The sequence below is a fragment of the Elephas maximus genome, chromosome 10 (assembly GCF_024166365.1).
Source record: "Elephas maximus indicus isolate mEleMax1 chromosome 10, mEleMax1 primary haplotype, whole genome shotgun sequence".
Taxonomy (NCBI): Eukaryota; Metazoa; Chordata; class Mammalia; order Proboscidea; family Elephantidae; genus Elephas; species Elephas maximus.
The window spans coordinates 14,107,756-14,122,569 of NC_064828.1; the positions used below are offsets into that span (position 1 = coordinate 14,107,756).

At 54.2% G+C, this 14,814-nt stretch overlaps 1 protein-coding gene across 1 annotated transcript in view; it reads left to right on the top strand.

The window, feature by feature from the left end:
• The first annotated feature begins 5,579 nt into the window (after window positions 1-5,579).
• Window positions 5,580-14,814, top strand: part of SPTBN5 (spectrin beta, non-erythrocytic 5) — a 60,244-nt gene continuing 51,009 nt past the window's right edge. The window contains exons 1-5 of the mRNA XM_049897657.1: window positions 5,580-5,805; window positions 6,037-6,204; window positions 9,976-10,092; window positions 12,491-12,648; window positions 13,682-13,910. Of these exons, the coding sequence (XP_049753614.1) occupies window positions 5,695-5,805; window positions 6,037-6,204; window positions 9,976-10,092; window positions 12,491-12,648; window positions 13,682-13,910 (783 nt within the window). The 5' untranslated portion in view covers window positions 5,580-5,694. The remainder of the gene's footprint in view (window positions 5,806-6,036; window positions 6,205-9,975; window positions 10,093-12,490; window positions 12,649-13,681; window positions 13,911-14,814) is intronic.

Here is a 14,814-nt window from a genome sequence, read left to right on the forward strand (position 1 = left end):
CAGGCCTGGGTCAGGGGGAGGTGGCTCATGCTCACCACCATCCTCCCCGCTATGTGGGCACCTGCATGAGGGTGTGGGTGCGTTTCATTGTTACGCAGCAACAAAGAGAGAAAACATCCATGCCTGTGAGGCCAGAGCCCTGCCAGCACAGGACGTGAATGATGAAATCCGAGCAGCCCCACGTGACCCTTCCAAAACCACGTGCTTTTTCTTTTATTCCTTTCACCTGCCTCTGGTGACGTCCAGGTCAGACATGCAGACTTAAGAGAAAGTATTTTGGTAAACATTTATCCAGATCCCAGCTCTCACACACCCTAGCTTACTTGAAGAGTAATTTAGTTTTAGGAGAATTAAATGTGATGGTTTTTAAATCTTCCTGAGCACTTTTAAATTAGACAGATGGAAGAGAAACCTTACAACTCCAGTCTGTCACAGGAGCAGGCAGCTCAGCGGGTGCTGTCAGCTGGGAACGTGTCAGCAGCATCCACCACAGGTTTGGAGGTGCCAAGCTTAGCGGGGTTTCCAGGCAGAATTATTTTGCTGCTTTAACTCTGTTCGATTGTCAATTGTCCTGTATAAATATACACACATATATATGCTGCCTGAGTCTGTGTTTAATTTCTCACATATGTGTATACATGTATATATGGCCAAGCGTTGTCTATGTACAGACATACAGGAGAAGTCTTTGAAGGGGCAGTGGGTTGAGGTTTCAGTGAGGAAAGGTCTCGGGGTGTGGTGATGCACCCACCCACATGCCCTCAGCTGTGCGGTCAGGCTGAAGAGGCGTCTGGCAGCTGAACCTCTTTCCCGGCAGGGACCTGGTGGTGGTGTTACAAAACCATTTGAAGTCACATGTCCATTTTTCTTACATCCTCTCTCACATCATGAAGTCATTCATCACAAAAAGCTGATTAGAAAGGAAAATACTAGAAAACTAGGGATGGTGACCAAGACAAGCACAGAGTGCCCCTTAGTCTGCATCCAGTCCACCTGTAATCCCACCTCACTCCACACAGACACCCGGAGAACAGCCCTCTAGGATCTGTCGCCACACTCTGCCCTTTCCACAGCACTGCCCCAGTGTTCAAAATGCACCCTCCCCAGACCGTGTACGTGGGGGAGGTGGAAGCGGGGAAACTCCAGAACTATAAACCCGTCTTAATGCTCTCAGTGGTGCCACAGTAGGATATCCAAGAATCTTGAAGCCCTATTTTCTGAATAACACAAACTTCTGCAGTCTTGAGTTTCAGGGGGAAAAATGAAAACTTCAGTCTACTCCCAAAGTCGGCTTTCAAGCTGTAAGCCAGCTAATGAGGCCCTCCCGAGCCTACCTGCTAAAACAACGTGGCAGCGTTGAGACTTGCAGAAACCCTCCCCCATGGTGATAAGCAGATGTCCAACCTGCTTCCGCCTCTTGGTCCAGCCCCTTTCTCTCACCACTCCACTCGGCACACCCTGGATGGCCCCGGAGGGTCACTCTTCAGTGGGGAGGGCTCTTCTCTAGTTGGCTTTCGTTTCTCCAGAGCTGGACCCAGTTCCCTTTTTATCAGCCCTTGTCATGCAGCAATGGCAGCTTTGGATTTGGGGCTGTGGCTCCTCTCACAGGCTCCTGGGCCTCGAGTTGTTGAGTTCTTGTTGTGCATCATGGGGCTGGGTCACAGGATGCCTCCTGCTCTCTCCGCAACCCTCCCATGACCACCCCCAGGCCCCTGACCACAGTGCTTCCCCGTGGTTGTGCCTCTGGGAACGCCTTGTACTGGAGCCCACTGCCTGGGGCAGGGTTTACCCACCGGAGTCCCAGCCTGAGCAGGTACCACCGGCTTCTAGTCACTTTACACTGTAACACTTTCTCCGTATGCCCAGGGGGAAGTATAGGACGAACTTCCTGAAGACTAGGGACGCATTTTACTGTTTCTTAAAATGTGGCAGAAGAATAGCATCTTTAGGATGGATGATGATTGGGTTTATCCAGGTAAACGCAGGCCTAACTGAAGAGTGTGTCAGGCTCCATGCCAATTAACCCATGCAGTTAATACACTATGCTTTTTTTTTTTTTTTTTGTAATCTTGTTTAGAAATGTCAAATGAACACAAGAAAGACAGTCTGGTAACCAATAAACTTCTGAAAAACATCTTTTCTCCCACTGACTACTCATTTTCAACGGAATGTGGGCCAGCTGTCTGAGAAGTAAAACATGGGTCCATTTGAAATGACGCTGAGGCGTTAGGGGGTGGGTGTGTCTCTTCTCCACGCCTTCCCTGTGACCCCGGACTCTCCCTCCGTCCTCTCTGGGTGGGGAAGGCTCCCAAAATGGGGCTACTTCAGAAGGAAGGCAGTTCCATCTGCTGCGGACAGAGAGGGAATAGACCCTGAGGGAAGGAGGGCTCTAGCCCCAACTGGGAGTGGTGGGAAGCCAAGACTGGAGGGAATCAGGAAAGCAGACACTTTGGCAGCTGCGGACAAAAGCTGTGGGCAGTCATAGGCTCTGGGTCAGCCCCTGCCTCCCACACCCCTGAGCACTCTTAAAGGAGACACGGGCCTGCCACAGTTCAAGCAGACGTCTTCAGCAAGAAGGCTGGACCGCATGCCTGGAGGTCAGTGGTGCTGGGGTGGAGCCCCCTAGTGGCTGGCATGTGCCCGGCGGCTTGCAACACCTCACAGGAGTGAACTGCCTGGTGTAGACATCTGGGGTTCTCCCACTGGCGCCCACTGACCCTGTTGGTGATCTTGACCTGGAATTTCCTTTGCTGAGCACTCACCCTCCTCCGTGAGGTTTGGGTGAGATTAAATTCTACCCCCTATCTCCAGGGGTGCCCTGGTTAGGTTGAGCCAATTAGACTTTCACCCCCTGGTCACAGAAATTAGTTCAGAAATACATGTGACCTGATTCAAGCCTATGAGAGCCATGTCCCCCAGACAGTTGCTCCAACTCTTAGGAAAGATGTTCTCTCTTCTTTGAGCCATGCAATGTAAAGAAGAGAGACTATCGGTACAACATAAATGACAGAGATTACCCAGAGCGCTGGGGACAGAGGAAGGAGGTCAGGAGGGCTGCTGCATGAAAATGGAGGATGAAAATGAAAGAGACATTGAGAAAGGCAGAGGAAATCCAGGCCCATGGTGACATCATTTGAGCTGCTGGATCAAACCTCACCTAAAGTCCTCCTACTATTAGACTCTTCAGTTATATGGGCCAATACATTCCCTTTACATTGTTTACATCAGTTCGACTTGAGATTGCTGTTGCTTGCAACACGGATAATTGAAAATTGTGTACTGACCAATAAGGATTCTTATTTCACCAGGGGGCTGCAGTCAGGCAGAGCAAACGAGGAGCTGGCCCTTGCAGCATAGCCTATGCAGTGGTTTTAGCTGCAGTTGAGCTAGGGAGGAAGAAAAGCAGTCCCCAGTCCCACTCGACACTTTCACATGCAACAAGTACTATTGAGACTTGTGTGCAAATTGTCACTCAGGTCAGTGTTCTACCCTCTCCTCCGGTGCTCACGATGTCACATGAGATGCCCAGGGCCAAGGGCCATCATAGGAGGAGACCCAAGAACAGTCATCCCCTGGGATAAGGAGGTGGGTGAGGGGACATTCTAGAATAAGCAGGATGGCACCCAGGGCTGGTAGGAGAGCTGGAATGTGGACAGTGGGAATAGGAAAAGGCATTCTAAGCTGAGAGAATAGCAGAAGTCCAGACACGGGGCAGGAGTGTTCTGGTCCTAACCAGGAAATGGAGAGTGGACACGGGGAGCAGCCTGGGGTGAGCAGAGGAGAGAAGCCTGGTTGGGTTAACTGAAGGCTTTGAGCCGGGGTCTGACGACTCCAGGTTTTCTCAGCAGGCAGTGGGGAGTCTTCATGGGTGTAACCAGAAAGGTGCTTTTGGAGGGTAAATTGGGTGGCCACGTGTAGGCTGACGTGAAGACAGGGTGACCAGTTAGGGGACTGGTGATGAGAGCCTGAGGGCAATGGGAATAGAAAGGGGGAGGGTGACTGAGGAACGCTGGGAGACACAGCCAGCAGCAGCCTTGGTGACTGGACCTGGAGTGAGGGGTCATCTCAAGCATCCAGAAGCCAGACAGTGGAGGAGGGACATGGCAGGGGCCATAGAACAGAGAGGAATTTCCTCTGAGATGCAAAGGAGCTGCTCATGCCCTAAGAGCACCAGGCCTCAATATTGCCCTCACTCCCAACCATAGCCAGGGGTTTAGGCATGCTTCACCTCTACCCAGCCCTCCGGGGCAGGCTGTGCACCTTCTCTTATCACAGGCCTTGGCCACAGGGTCCCCGAGAAGATGTCCTCTTGGAGTCTCCACAACTGGTCCAGGCTTAGCCCAACAGTTCTGTGAAACCACCATTCAGGACATACTTTCCCTCTGCCATTCAAGTCTGAGGGTACTCAGGGAGGAAGCACAGAGCCACCGGCTCCTTCTGCACCCTCTGCCTTGGTGTCCCATATATGGCCAGCCCTGTGGGTGCTTTGCCACAGGGCCTCATAGAGTTCACATGGTCTTACAGTAGACTGTCTTTCCACAGCCTTTGCAGCTCTGAGTTACCCCTTCCCAGGGGAAGCACCCTTCAGAAAATAGCCCCCAAGGTTTGAGGGAGTACCCTACCCTTCAGCCTCAGGTGAGGTGGGTGAGCATTTCTGTCAGGGCCCAGAAAGCCAGGCCTGGCTCAGCTCAGGGCCTGATGTTTTCTCTCCGTCTGTGGTGGTGCTCTCCGGATACGAATGAGAGGGCAGTGACCCAGAGTGCACCCCAACCCCTGAGCCATGGGTGCCCACAGAGGCCCCTTCAGGGGCTGAAGGGCAGTCCCAGGTTGGGAAGTGGGCCCAGAGTCTTCCAACCAGAGGCTTGGCCAGCCTGCCCTTAGGCTCATTTCACTCTGACTGCAGTGACCCCACAGGGCCCCCACTCTGGGGCTTCCGCAAGCCCACCTGAGACCATTCCATGGGCCTCTGTGTCCTGTTAGCCAGGACGCTGACCTGGGGACAAGGTGGGGGAATAATGAAGGGGATCCTCGAGCGATGGGTCTGGAGCATTCTTCAGCCACCCACTCCCAGTCTGCTCCACCCTGTGGCAGGTGGGAGGACAAGGCCGGCTGTGTGCTGGCTAAGGGGAGGGCCATGGCGTGGCCCCAGCTCTAGCCCGGCCTCTCCTGATGTCACCCTCCTCCCCACACTGGCCGTTTATCTACCCTCACCGTCTGTCCCATGGACCTCCTCCAGGGTCCAGGCTAAGGTGAGCAGTTTCCTGTTTTCCTCCCCCTTGTCCTATTCAACCCAAGAAGCAGCAGCCAATCGCTGCCATCCAAGGGTCACCTCTAGCAGCAGGGGCTCTGAGAAGAACAATCTTGAAAGTAGGGTGGGGCAAGGAGGACCCTGGGACATTCAAGGGCAGGACACCAGCCAGAAGCACCAGAGCCTTACCTGCCTAGGCTCCAAGCCACAAACACTCACCAAATGGGGGGACAGTCTGGCCAGGGGGTTGGGGGGTGTCTCCGTATGCTAGGCAGAGACACCACCTCCATCACAGAAACATCTCCAGGCTTAGGGAAATGGCCAGAGGCCCCAGGTCCTCAAAGACTGCAGCCTGATGGCTGGTCATCCTGTCCCCAGTAGCTCCTCGGGGCTATAGCGCCCTGCAGCAGGAGGCCACGCACAGCTGTCCCTGCCCAGGTCCCACCATGGACTCTGAGTACGAGATGGGCCACATCCGCAAGCTGCAGGCCCAGCACACATGGATGCAGGAGAAGACCTTCACCAACTGGATCAACAACATCTTCCAGCATGGCCGGGTGAGTGGGGCTGGGCGCCCCCACAGCTTGTCTCTGCCGTTGTCCCATTCTCCCAGCTCCCTAGCCAGTTGCCCCTGGGGTGGACTGAGTGTCTCTTGACTCCACAGCAAAGCTGAGGCCAGAGCTCCCTGCTCCAAGGGAGCTCTCTCTGGGCTGTGCTTCCCAGATCCTGGGATGGAGCAGGCGGGTGAGGCTGGGCTGACCCTGCGCCTTCTCTCGCTCCCTTCCCAGGTGGGCATCAAGATCCAGAGCCTGTACACAGAGCTGGGCGATGGCACCCACCTGCTGCGGCTCCTGGAGCTCATCTCAGGGGAGGCCCTGCCACCCCCCAACCGGGGCCGCCTGCGTGTGCACTTCCTGGAGAACAACAGCCGAGCACTGGCCTTCCTCAGGGCCAAGGTAGGCACCCGGGCAAGGGCGTCCGGGCTGTGGGGCACAGCAGGTAGCTGGGACAGGCTGGACTGCTCCATCATCTCTGCTGGGCTGGGCCTCAGAGCCAAGCCGAGGGTTGGGGGCCTGAATAAAGGAAGGGCAGGTAGGATATGGAGGTACAGGAAGCCACGTCCCTGCTTACACAACATCCCTAACTTGGAGAGCCCCCAGCCAGCTGAACCATCATCCCTATTGGAACAGAAATAGGCTTTTGTCTGTGATAAGAGAGAAAGGCAGGATTTTAGAGCAGAAAGAACCTTAGTGTTCTCTTAACCTTCTCATTTCCTAAATGTGAAGACAGAGACCCAGAATTGTTTGCCGGGCAAGAGCCATGGTCAAGCGACCAGCAGAGCCCCCTGTGGGGCTGTGGGAGGCTGACTGCTGGCAGGGGGCAAAAGGAGGAACCCTGACGCTGGGCTGGGCAGTGGGCGGAGCCACAGCCACCTGAAAGAAAGCCACAGGGATAGTTACTAAAAGGAGGCAGGGGCTCAAGTGACACAGAGGGACCCTGTCTTGGTTTCCTAGCGCTGCTATAATAGAAATACCACAAGTGGGCAGCTTTAATGAGCAGATGTTTATTTTCTCACAGTTTAGGAGGCTAGAAGTCCAAATTGAAGGCACCAGCTCTAGGGGAAGGCTTCCTTTCTCTGTAGGCTCTGGGGGAAGGCCCTTGTGTCTTTTCAGTGCCTGTTCTTCAGTCCCTTGGTGATCTTCACATGATGTGGCATCTGGCTTGCTCCTGTGCCTAATAGGTTCCGTTTATATCTGAAAAGTGACTGGGTTAAAACACCTCCTGTACGTATAACGAACTCAACATAAAGAAAATTTGGATTACATCCACAGGTTGTAATGTCGTTATGTGCCCTCAAGTTGATTCCTACTCATAGAGACCCTATAGCACAAAGTAAAACTGTCCCATAAGGTTTCCAAGGCTATAATCTTTATGGGAGCAGATCACCAGGTCTTTTCTCCTGCAGAGCCACTGGTGGGTTTGAACCACTGACCTTTCGGTTAACAGCCAAGCACTTAACCATTGTGCCACCAGAGCTCCTAGCCACAGGTATAAGCGTTAGGATTTATGACACATATTTTGGAGGAACACAATTCAATCCATAACAGATCCTCATGACTGTGAGGGGACTGTGTTAGGGGGCCACGCAGGGGTCGTTTATATTGAGAACCAGGAATAGGGAGGACCGATCCCCCTAAAGCGGAGATTACGTGGACCCCCTGGGAGGCAGGGGTGCTGGAGGGAAGCCAGGGAGGTAAGAAACCACAGTAGAGGGAAGGCGAGTGACTGTGGTCCCAGAGAAAGCTGCCAGCCACAGGACACCAGGCCCTATCTGGTCACTGGGACAATGCCCCATGAGCCGGCCATCTTCCCTCGGGAACTTAGGGAAAGTGGTGAGCCCACGGCCCTTGTCAGAGGCTTTGCAGCTGTCCTGGAGCTTTGACAGGCAGCACCTCACATTGACATACAGCCCTGTGAAAGTGACATGTTGTCTTCACTATACACAAGGCTGCTGTGTTCAAGAAAGGCCAAGGGAGTTGCCCCCAAACACACTGTTCATAAGTAGGGCACACCATGCCAGTCTCTGGGGAGTACAATAAGCAAAGTCCAGACTCTGACCCCAAGAAGCCAGCAGTCTCAGAGGGGACGGTTTAACTGAACCCAGATCAGTGTGCTGAACAACAGCCAGCTCTGTGGAGGGCAATAGAAGCCCTGGCTTGTAGCCTTCCTAATTTCCACAGTGTTACTGTTCCTACCAGAAGCTCCTGGGTGGTATAAACGGTTAACACACTCGTCCAGTAGAGTCCACCCAGAGGCGCACCTGAGGAAAGACCTGGCAGTCTTCTAAAAAATCAGCCATCGAGTACCCTATAAGCGCAGTTCCGCTCTGACGCACGAGGGAGCCTCCTCTACGGCGGCTGTTTTTTCACTGTTCCCACCATGGCTGATTTCAAGCTTTCGTGAGCTGGTGTGAGCCAGCTCCAACGCCCCACTGACCAGACACTCCAACTCCAGGCTGCGGTAAACACGGAAGGGATCGGGTGTGCCGCAGAGAAGAGGGAAGGGCACGGGGTGAAATCAGTTAGGGTCCAGTCAGGATGCAGCCAAGTGTACCCGAGGGGAATACCAGTGTCTTGGTCATCTAGTGCTGCCGTAGCAGACATACCACAAGCGGATGGCTTTAACACAGAGAAATTTACTTCCTCACAGTAAAGTAGGCTAAAAGTCCAAATCCAAGGCCTCAGCTCCAGGGGAAGGCTTTCTGTCTCTGTTGGCTCTGGAGGAAGGTCCTTGTCCTCAATCTTCCCATGGTCAAGGGGCTTCTCAGGCGCAGGGATCCTGGGTCCAAAGGCGCCCTCTGCTCCTGGTGCTGTTTTCTTGGTGGTATGAGGTTCCCAACTCTCTGCTTGCTTCTCTTCCCTTTTATCTCTTAAGATAAAAGGTGGTGCAGGCCACACCCCAGGGAAACTCCCTTTACCTTAGATCAGGGAGGTGACCTGAGTAAGGGTGGCTGCTGAAGCCAGCTGCCCTCCAGGTCTCACGGACAGTCTTTCCCGCTTCCTGTCTTCATTTAATAAATACCGATTGGTTACCCACTATGAGCCAAGCCCTCTACCGGAGAGCCTGGGAAACACCAGGGAACACACCCAAGGTTCCGGCCAGCTTGGGGCATACATCCTAGCAGGGCAGGCAGTTAATAAACAATAAATATGTGAACTATTATATGTATGTTAGAAAATGATTGGTGATGTGGGAAAAAATAACTGAGCAGGGAGAGGAGCTCAGGCATGTGTGTTTGGGTGGGAGGACTCATTCTCGGGTTCCCATTTAAATACGGCGGTCAGGGTGGAAGGCTTCTTTGAGAGAGCAGCATTTGAGTAAAGGCTTAAAGGAAGAGAAAGAGACAGTGTTTGGCTATCTGGGGGTGGGGGGGTGATATTTTAGCTGCCAGGAACAGCTAGTGCAAAGGCCCTGCGGCAGGACCGTGCTTAGAATGTCAAGGGACTAAAGAATGTCCTGGGCCAGGGGTGATGGGGGCTGGTGGCTTTGCAGGCCGTGAGGACTTTGGTTCTCCCCTTGGTTCCTTGCATCCTCCCTGTTCAGGTGCAAGATCTAGGGCAGCAGGTTCTCAACTTTAGTGTGCGTGGGAATCACGGAGGCGTTTGCTAAAATACAGATTCCGGGCCCTGGCCCAAGACAGTCTGATTGGGTGGGGTTTGGGAATCTGAATTTCTAACAGACTCCCTCGGAGACGATGAAGAGGGCTGAAGTTCAGGTGTGAGTGTGGGGAGAGGGCTCAGATGCCTCCTCACTGCCTCTCATCTAGGCCACCCAACCACCCCCTGGACATCCCGACATGACCTGGGAGTTGGAAATGGACAGTTGTGTGTTTAGTTCACGCATTCATTGTCATGATCCTTATTTCCTCCCCACCCCACCCCAACACACCTCGGTTTACCTGTGGCTCACCCACAAGGAGTCCTCCAGCTCCAGCGGTCCAACCCAGTTCACCAACTTATGGCTGCACCTCGGATGGGCTTGGAGCCAAAGCCCCAGCCACCTAGAAAGCATTTGCTTGTCTGGCTTTGTCCCCCTGCCTGCATCTCCCTTGAGGTACTCCTGGCTGGGGCAGGATGGATTCCAGGACCCTCCATCTAGCAGCCAGCTGCTGGAGTCCTCTCTGGCACGTAGGCTCTGTGGCTGAGCCCAACCAACTGTGCCCACAGGTGCCAATACCCCTGATTGGGCCAGAGAACATTGTGGACGGAGACCGGACGCTCATCCTGGGACTCATCTGGGTCATCATTCTTCGTTTCCAGATTTCCCACATCTCCCTGGACAGGGTATGTCTTGGCCCCCAGCTCCTAGTGACCTGCCCCAGCCCCTCCCAGCCCCGGCCTCACTTCTGGCCCTGGGGACAGAGCAGTTCCGTCCAACTCCTATGCTCCCACAGCAGATCCTTGGCGCCCATAAAATCAGCATTCACTCTTCAACCACAGGTAAAGAATCCAGAGCGTCAGTGATATTGTCATTTGCTGAAGTGAGAGCTGGGATCATGAGTTTCAAGGCACTCACTACTGAAGGGCTGAGATGACTGGCCAGCACCCGCCTTTCGTTAGTAAGCAGGCACAGATTTCCCAATAAGCAAGGTACGCACAGAGTTACTTGTGCTTGCTTACTAAATCTGGAGTGTGCAATGTCACCTGCTTTTCACCACATCAAAGACGTGGTAAAACCCATGTGAAACTGCGCACTACAGATCAGTAAGTGAACACAATTAAGCCCGTGCATACCTTGCTTACAGGTTAATCCACCCCTGCCACCAAGTGAGAGGAAGAGTAGGAGTGAGGGAGGCGGTGGACCGAAGGAGGGTACCACTGAAGGAGGGAGGGGGCCAGAGCTGTTGTTCTACACTTGGCCTTGAAACCCTGCAACTTTCATTACACCAGAATGTGCTGGTGGGGGAAATCAAATGTTGTAGAGGATTCCCCAGCCTTGAAGGTTTACAAAGTCCCCGGTATCCTTACAGTGCTTTCTTGTGTTCCCCCGTCTTCCTCCACTCTCTTTTTTCTCCCCACAATTGGATCAGAAAGGGATATAAACACAAAGTCCTTTTTATCGTCAATTTTCATAGTTTCACAGTTTCCAAACCACCGCTTAAAAATTGATTTCCAGTAGGTTAAGAACCCCAACCAGGAGAAATGACTCTACTGAAAAGAAGCCATAAATGTGGCTCAAAACAGGATGACCCTTGAAACTCAAGAAGTTACTGTGAGCCCCAGAGAGTAGGAGCCTTTTCCATCTGGGTCCCCAAAACTTAGCACACAGCAGGTGCTCAATAAATATCTGACGACTGAATGGATGGATGAATTTCTAGCTGGCCTGAGGCCCTTTCAGGAAGCTAAGCTCCCCAGGCCCCCAAACCAGTTTCAAGTGCCCCTTTCCCTTCAAAGCAACAAGTCATCACCGTCCCCTGACCAGCCAGACCACTGTCCTTCCCGCTGGTTCCACTTGTCTGCAGCCATCTCAGGCGTGACCCAGAGGTTCTCTGGATCAGGCTGACCCTGTACCCTCACAGGTTCATCCCCAGAGCACCTCCCCAGGTCACATCTGCCTGGGTGTGTGAACCGGTCTCCTGGCAGGCTCAGGCTTTCTACCACACCCCAGCCTTACCCAGGCCCAGCCCCTTGGGGTGTCTGGGTAGAGCCTGGCTCCAGGACCCTGAGGCCCCTCTCTGCCTCCCTGTGCTGGTGTCCACGCTCTGTCCCCCCAAGTCCCATGCCCGGGGAGGAGAGGGATGCAGCCTGCCCTGTGTGACATTTGGAGTTCAAAAACAGGAATTGGTTGATGGGGGAAGTGCTCAGAGAGCATCAGGAGAGGAGAAAGTGAGAGGAAGAGGGAGAGGAGAAGTGAGCAGTGGGGGCCCTGAGGGTGAGGGATCAAGGGAAGGAGGGTCCGGAAGGAGGGTACCCGTGAAGGAGGGAGAGGGACTAGGATGGAAGGCAGGGCCAAGAAGTAGGAGAGGGAGGAAGGAGCAGAGAAAGAAGAGTCAAGTGGAAAGAAGAGGAGGTGAGGGAGGGCATGTGGAATCCCAGGGTGGCAGAAAAAGGGAAATTATCAAGAGAAACGCACACGAGGGTGGGGGAATGGAGCCCAGCCGCAGATGAGTCATTCCCAGCCCGGGGGCTCTCACGGACGTTCCTGGGTCTGGTCCAGCCCCTCCCCACTCGAGTGAGGAACCCTGGGCAGCGTCCTCATCTCTCCTCCTGAACCTCCTTTTGTCCTCTGTGGGATGTAAATAATAATGGTGCCAACTTCATAGGCTGCGAGGGGTTGAGAGCGAGGTGCGTGGGGCACAGGGCCTGGCTTACAGAAAGCCTGTGGTGAAGGTGAGCTGGTCTAGTGAAGCCCCACCTGATTTTGAGGCCCTAGGTAGTGTAGATGATGCCTGGTCCAAAAAGGGCTCAACAAACGGGGGCTTTCGTTTGCAGCTGTGACTGCGAAGCCAGCTGCTCTGAAGTGGTAGCTGTGAGCCACCCTGCTTCTTTGGAAGGACAATCTTTCTCTTACCCCCCAACCCTGCCCCACCATGGAGGAAATGGCAGAACCGGGTTTCTGAAGAGCAGGAAGTCAGCAGGTGCCTGCAGGGTGGAGAGACCCAGGCCTGCCTCTCCCCCAGCCGCAGGCTCTCCTGTCTCCCCACCCCTTTCCAGCATGGTGACCCCACTCCCCATCCTGCAGGAGGAGTTTGGGGCCAGCGCAGCCCTGCTGTCTGCCAAGGAAGCTCTGCTGATCTGGTGCCAGCGGAAGACAGCCAGCTACTGCAACGTGAGCATCACTGACTTCTCCTGCAGCTGGAGAGATGGGCTCGGCTTCAACGCCCTCATCCATGCCCACAGGTGTGTGTGTGCGTGAGCATGTACGTGCGTGTGTATGTGTGTATGTGAGTGTGTGCATGTGTGTGTGCACGTGAGTGTGCATGTGTGTACGTGAGTGTGTGTGCATGTGTGTGTATGTGCACGTGTGTGTATGTGTGCACGTGTGAGTGTATGTGTGCACGTGTGAGTGTGTGTGCACGTGTGTGTGCGCGTGTGTATGTGTGCATGTGTATGTGTGCGCACATGTGTGCGCATGTGTGTTATGCAAGTGTGTGTGCGCACGTGTGTGAGTGTATGTGCACGTGTGTGAGTGTATGCGTGCATGTGTGTGAGTGTATGTGTGCATGTGTGTGCATGTGGGTATGTGCATGTGTGTGTGTGCATGAGTGTGTGCCTGTGTGTGTGCAAGTGTGTGTGCATGAGTGTATGCATGTGCATGTCTGTGTGCACGTGAGTGTATGTATGTGCATGTGTGTGTGCATGAGTGTGCATGTGTGCATGTGGGAGGAACCAGTGCCCTCCCAGCCCCGACCTGCCCTGAGACAGGCCTCAGCCTTCTTCCTGAAGTGCTCCACCTGAGCCAGCTGCTCCAGGGGTTGGGTCCCTTGGGGTCCTGTGTCCTCAACCTGCCTATTCTCCCATGTTCCCTCTGATGCTGAGGGCAGGTGAGGCCAGAGTGGAGCACTGGGGTAGACAGGGTTGGTATCTTAGTCCCTGGCCTCTGATTAGCCTCCCAAGGAAATGCCATGGAATTGGCCGGGTATGCTTGACCCTGTCTTTCTCCACTCTGTGCCCTCAATTATATTCACAGCCCTCTCCCTGACAGATGATGCCCTGCTCTTTTGGAGCTTCTTCCCCAGCCCACAGGCTCTGGCCCCTAAGCCAAATTAACCCCCATCTCTCTCCAGCAAAACCCTATCCCTCCAGCCAGGTTTTCAGATAACTGTCAAGAGGAAGCCTGATAGACTGATTCACACTAAAGTGTGAATGACCAATAAGAGGGAGTCTGCAATACATTACTCCTGGTGTGGAACCCTTCCCTTTCCCTGCCCAGGCCAGACCTGATTGACTACAGCTCCCTGCTCCCGGAGCGCCCCCTGCACAACCTCCACCTGGCTTTCCACGTGGCCGAGCAGGAGCTGGGCATTGCCCGGCTGCTGGACCCCGAGGACGTGGCGGCTCTGCAGCCTGACGAGCGCTCCATCATGACCTACGTCTCCCTCTACTACCACCATTTCTCCCGCCTGCACCAGGGCCAGACTGTTCAGAGGAGGCTCGCTAAGGTTGGTGATCAAGGCAGGGCCGGCCCAGGGAGCCATGGCGGCGTTGCAGTGAGTGTGGGCGACACAGGTCTAGCTTTGCTGTGCTCCGTTTGTAAAGGGGAGATGATAATGCCCGGATAATAGAAGGCTATTGCGAGCGTTCAGGAGTCCCTGGGTGGGGCAGTTAGGCTCTCAGCTGCTAACCAAAAGCCTGGCAGCGTAAGTCCACCAGAGGTGCCTCAGAAGAAAGGCCTGGCAATTTACTTCCAAAAAGTCAGCATTGAAAACCCTATGGAACACAGTTTTACTCTGACGCGCACGGGGTCACCATGAGTCAGAGTCAACTGGATGGCAACTGGTTTGGTTTATGGTATGTGTGAGTTTTCAAGGGACCATAAGTAAGGTGCTCAGCAGGCAGTGAGCCCCCAGGGGAAGCCAGTGCCTCCTCCTGCCCCTCCCCCTGCGCTCTCAGGCTGTTAAACTCCCAATGGGATTACCGGCTATAGACGAGCTGGGGCTTAGATGGTCCACAAGGACAGGCATGGAGGAGGCTCCGCTGTGTCGGGGCGTGCTGAGTCCATGTTTTCGGAGGGCTTTCTCACTCTCTGGATGTGATGTCAGAGGCCTGGGAGGGCCACTCTCAGGGTTGGTGTCTCAGTTGGGGGCTGGGAGGTGATACAGGCCAAGGGCGCTGAGCTGCTTTAGTGGGGTAGGCCTTGGGGAAAGGGAAGGAAGGTCCAGCAAAAGAATAGCGCTCTGAAAGGCCTCCACACGGAAGGAAAGCCAAGTGGGGTAAAACAAGTCAGAGGAAGGTAAGACGCAGCCTCTCCCCGCAAACATCTAGAGGCTCCCCCACATACTCCTGGGTGTAAGTGGGCAACACAGGCCAACCCACTTCTCTGGGGGCTGGAGGGTAGCCTCCCAA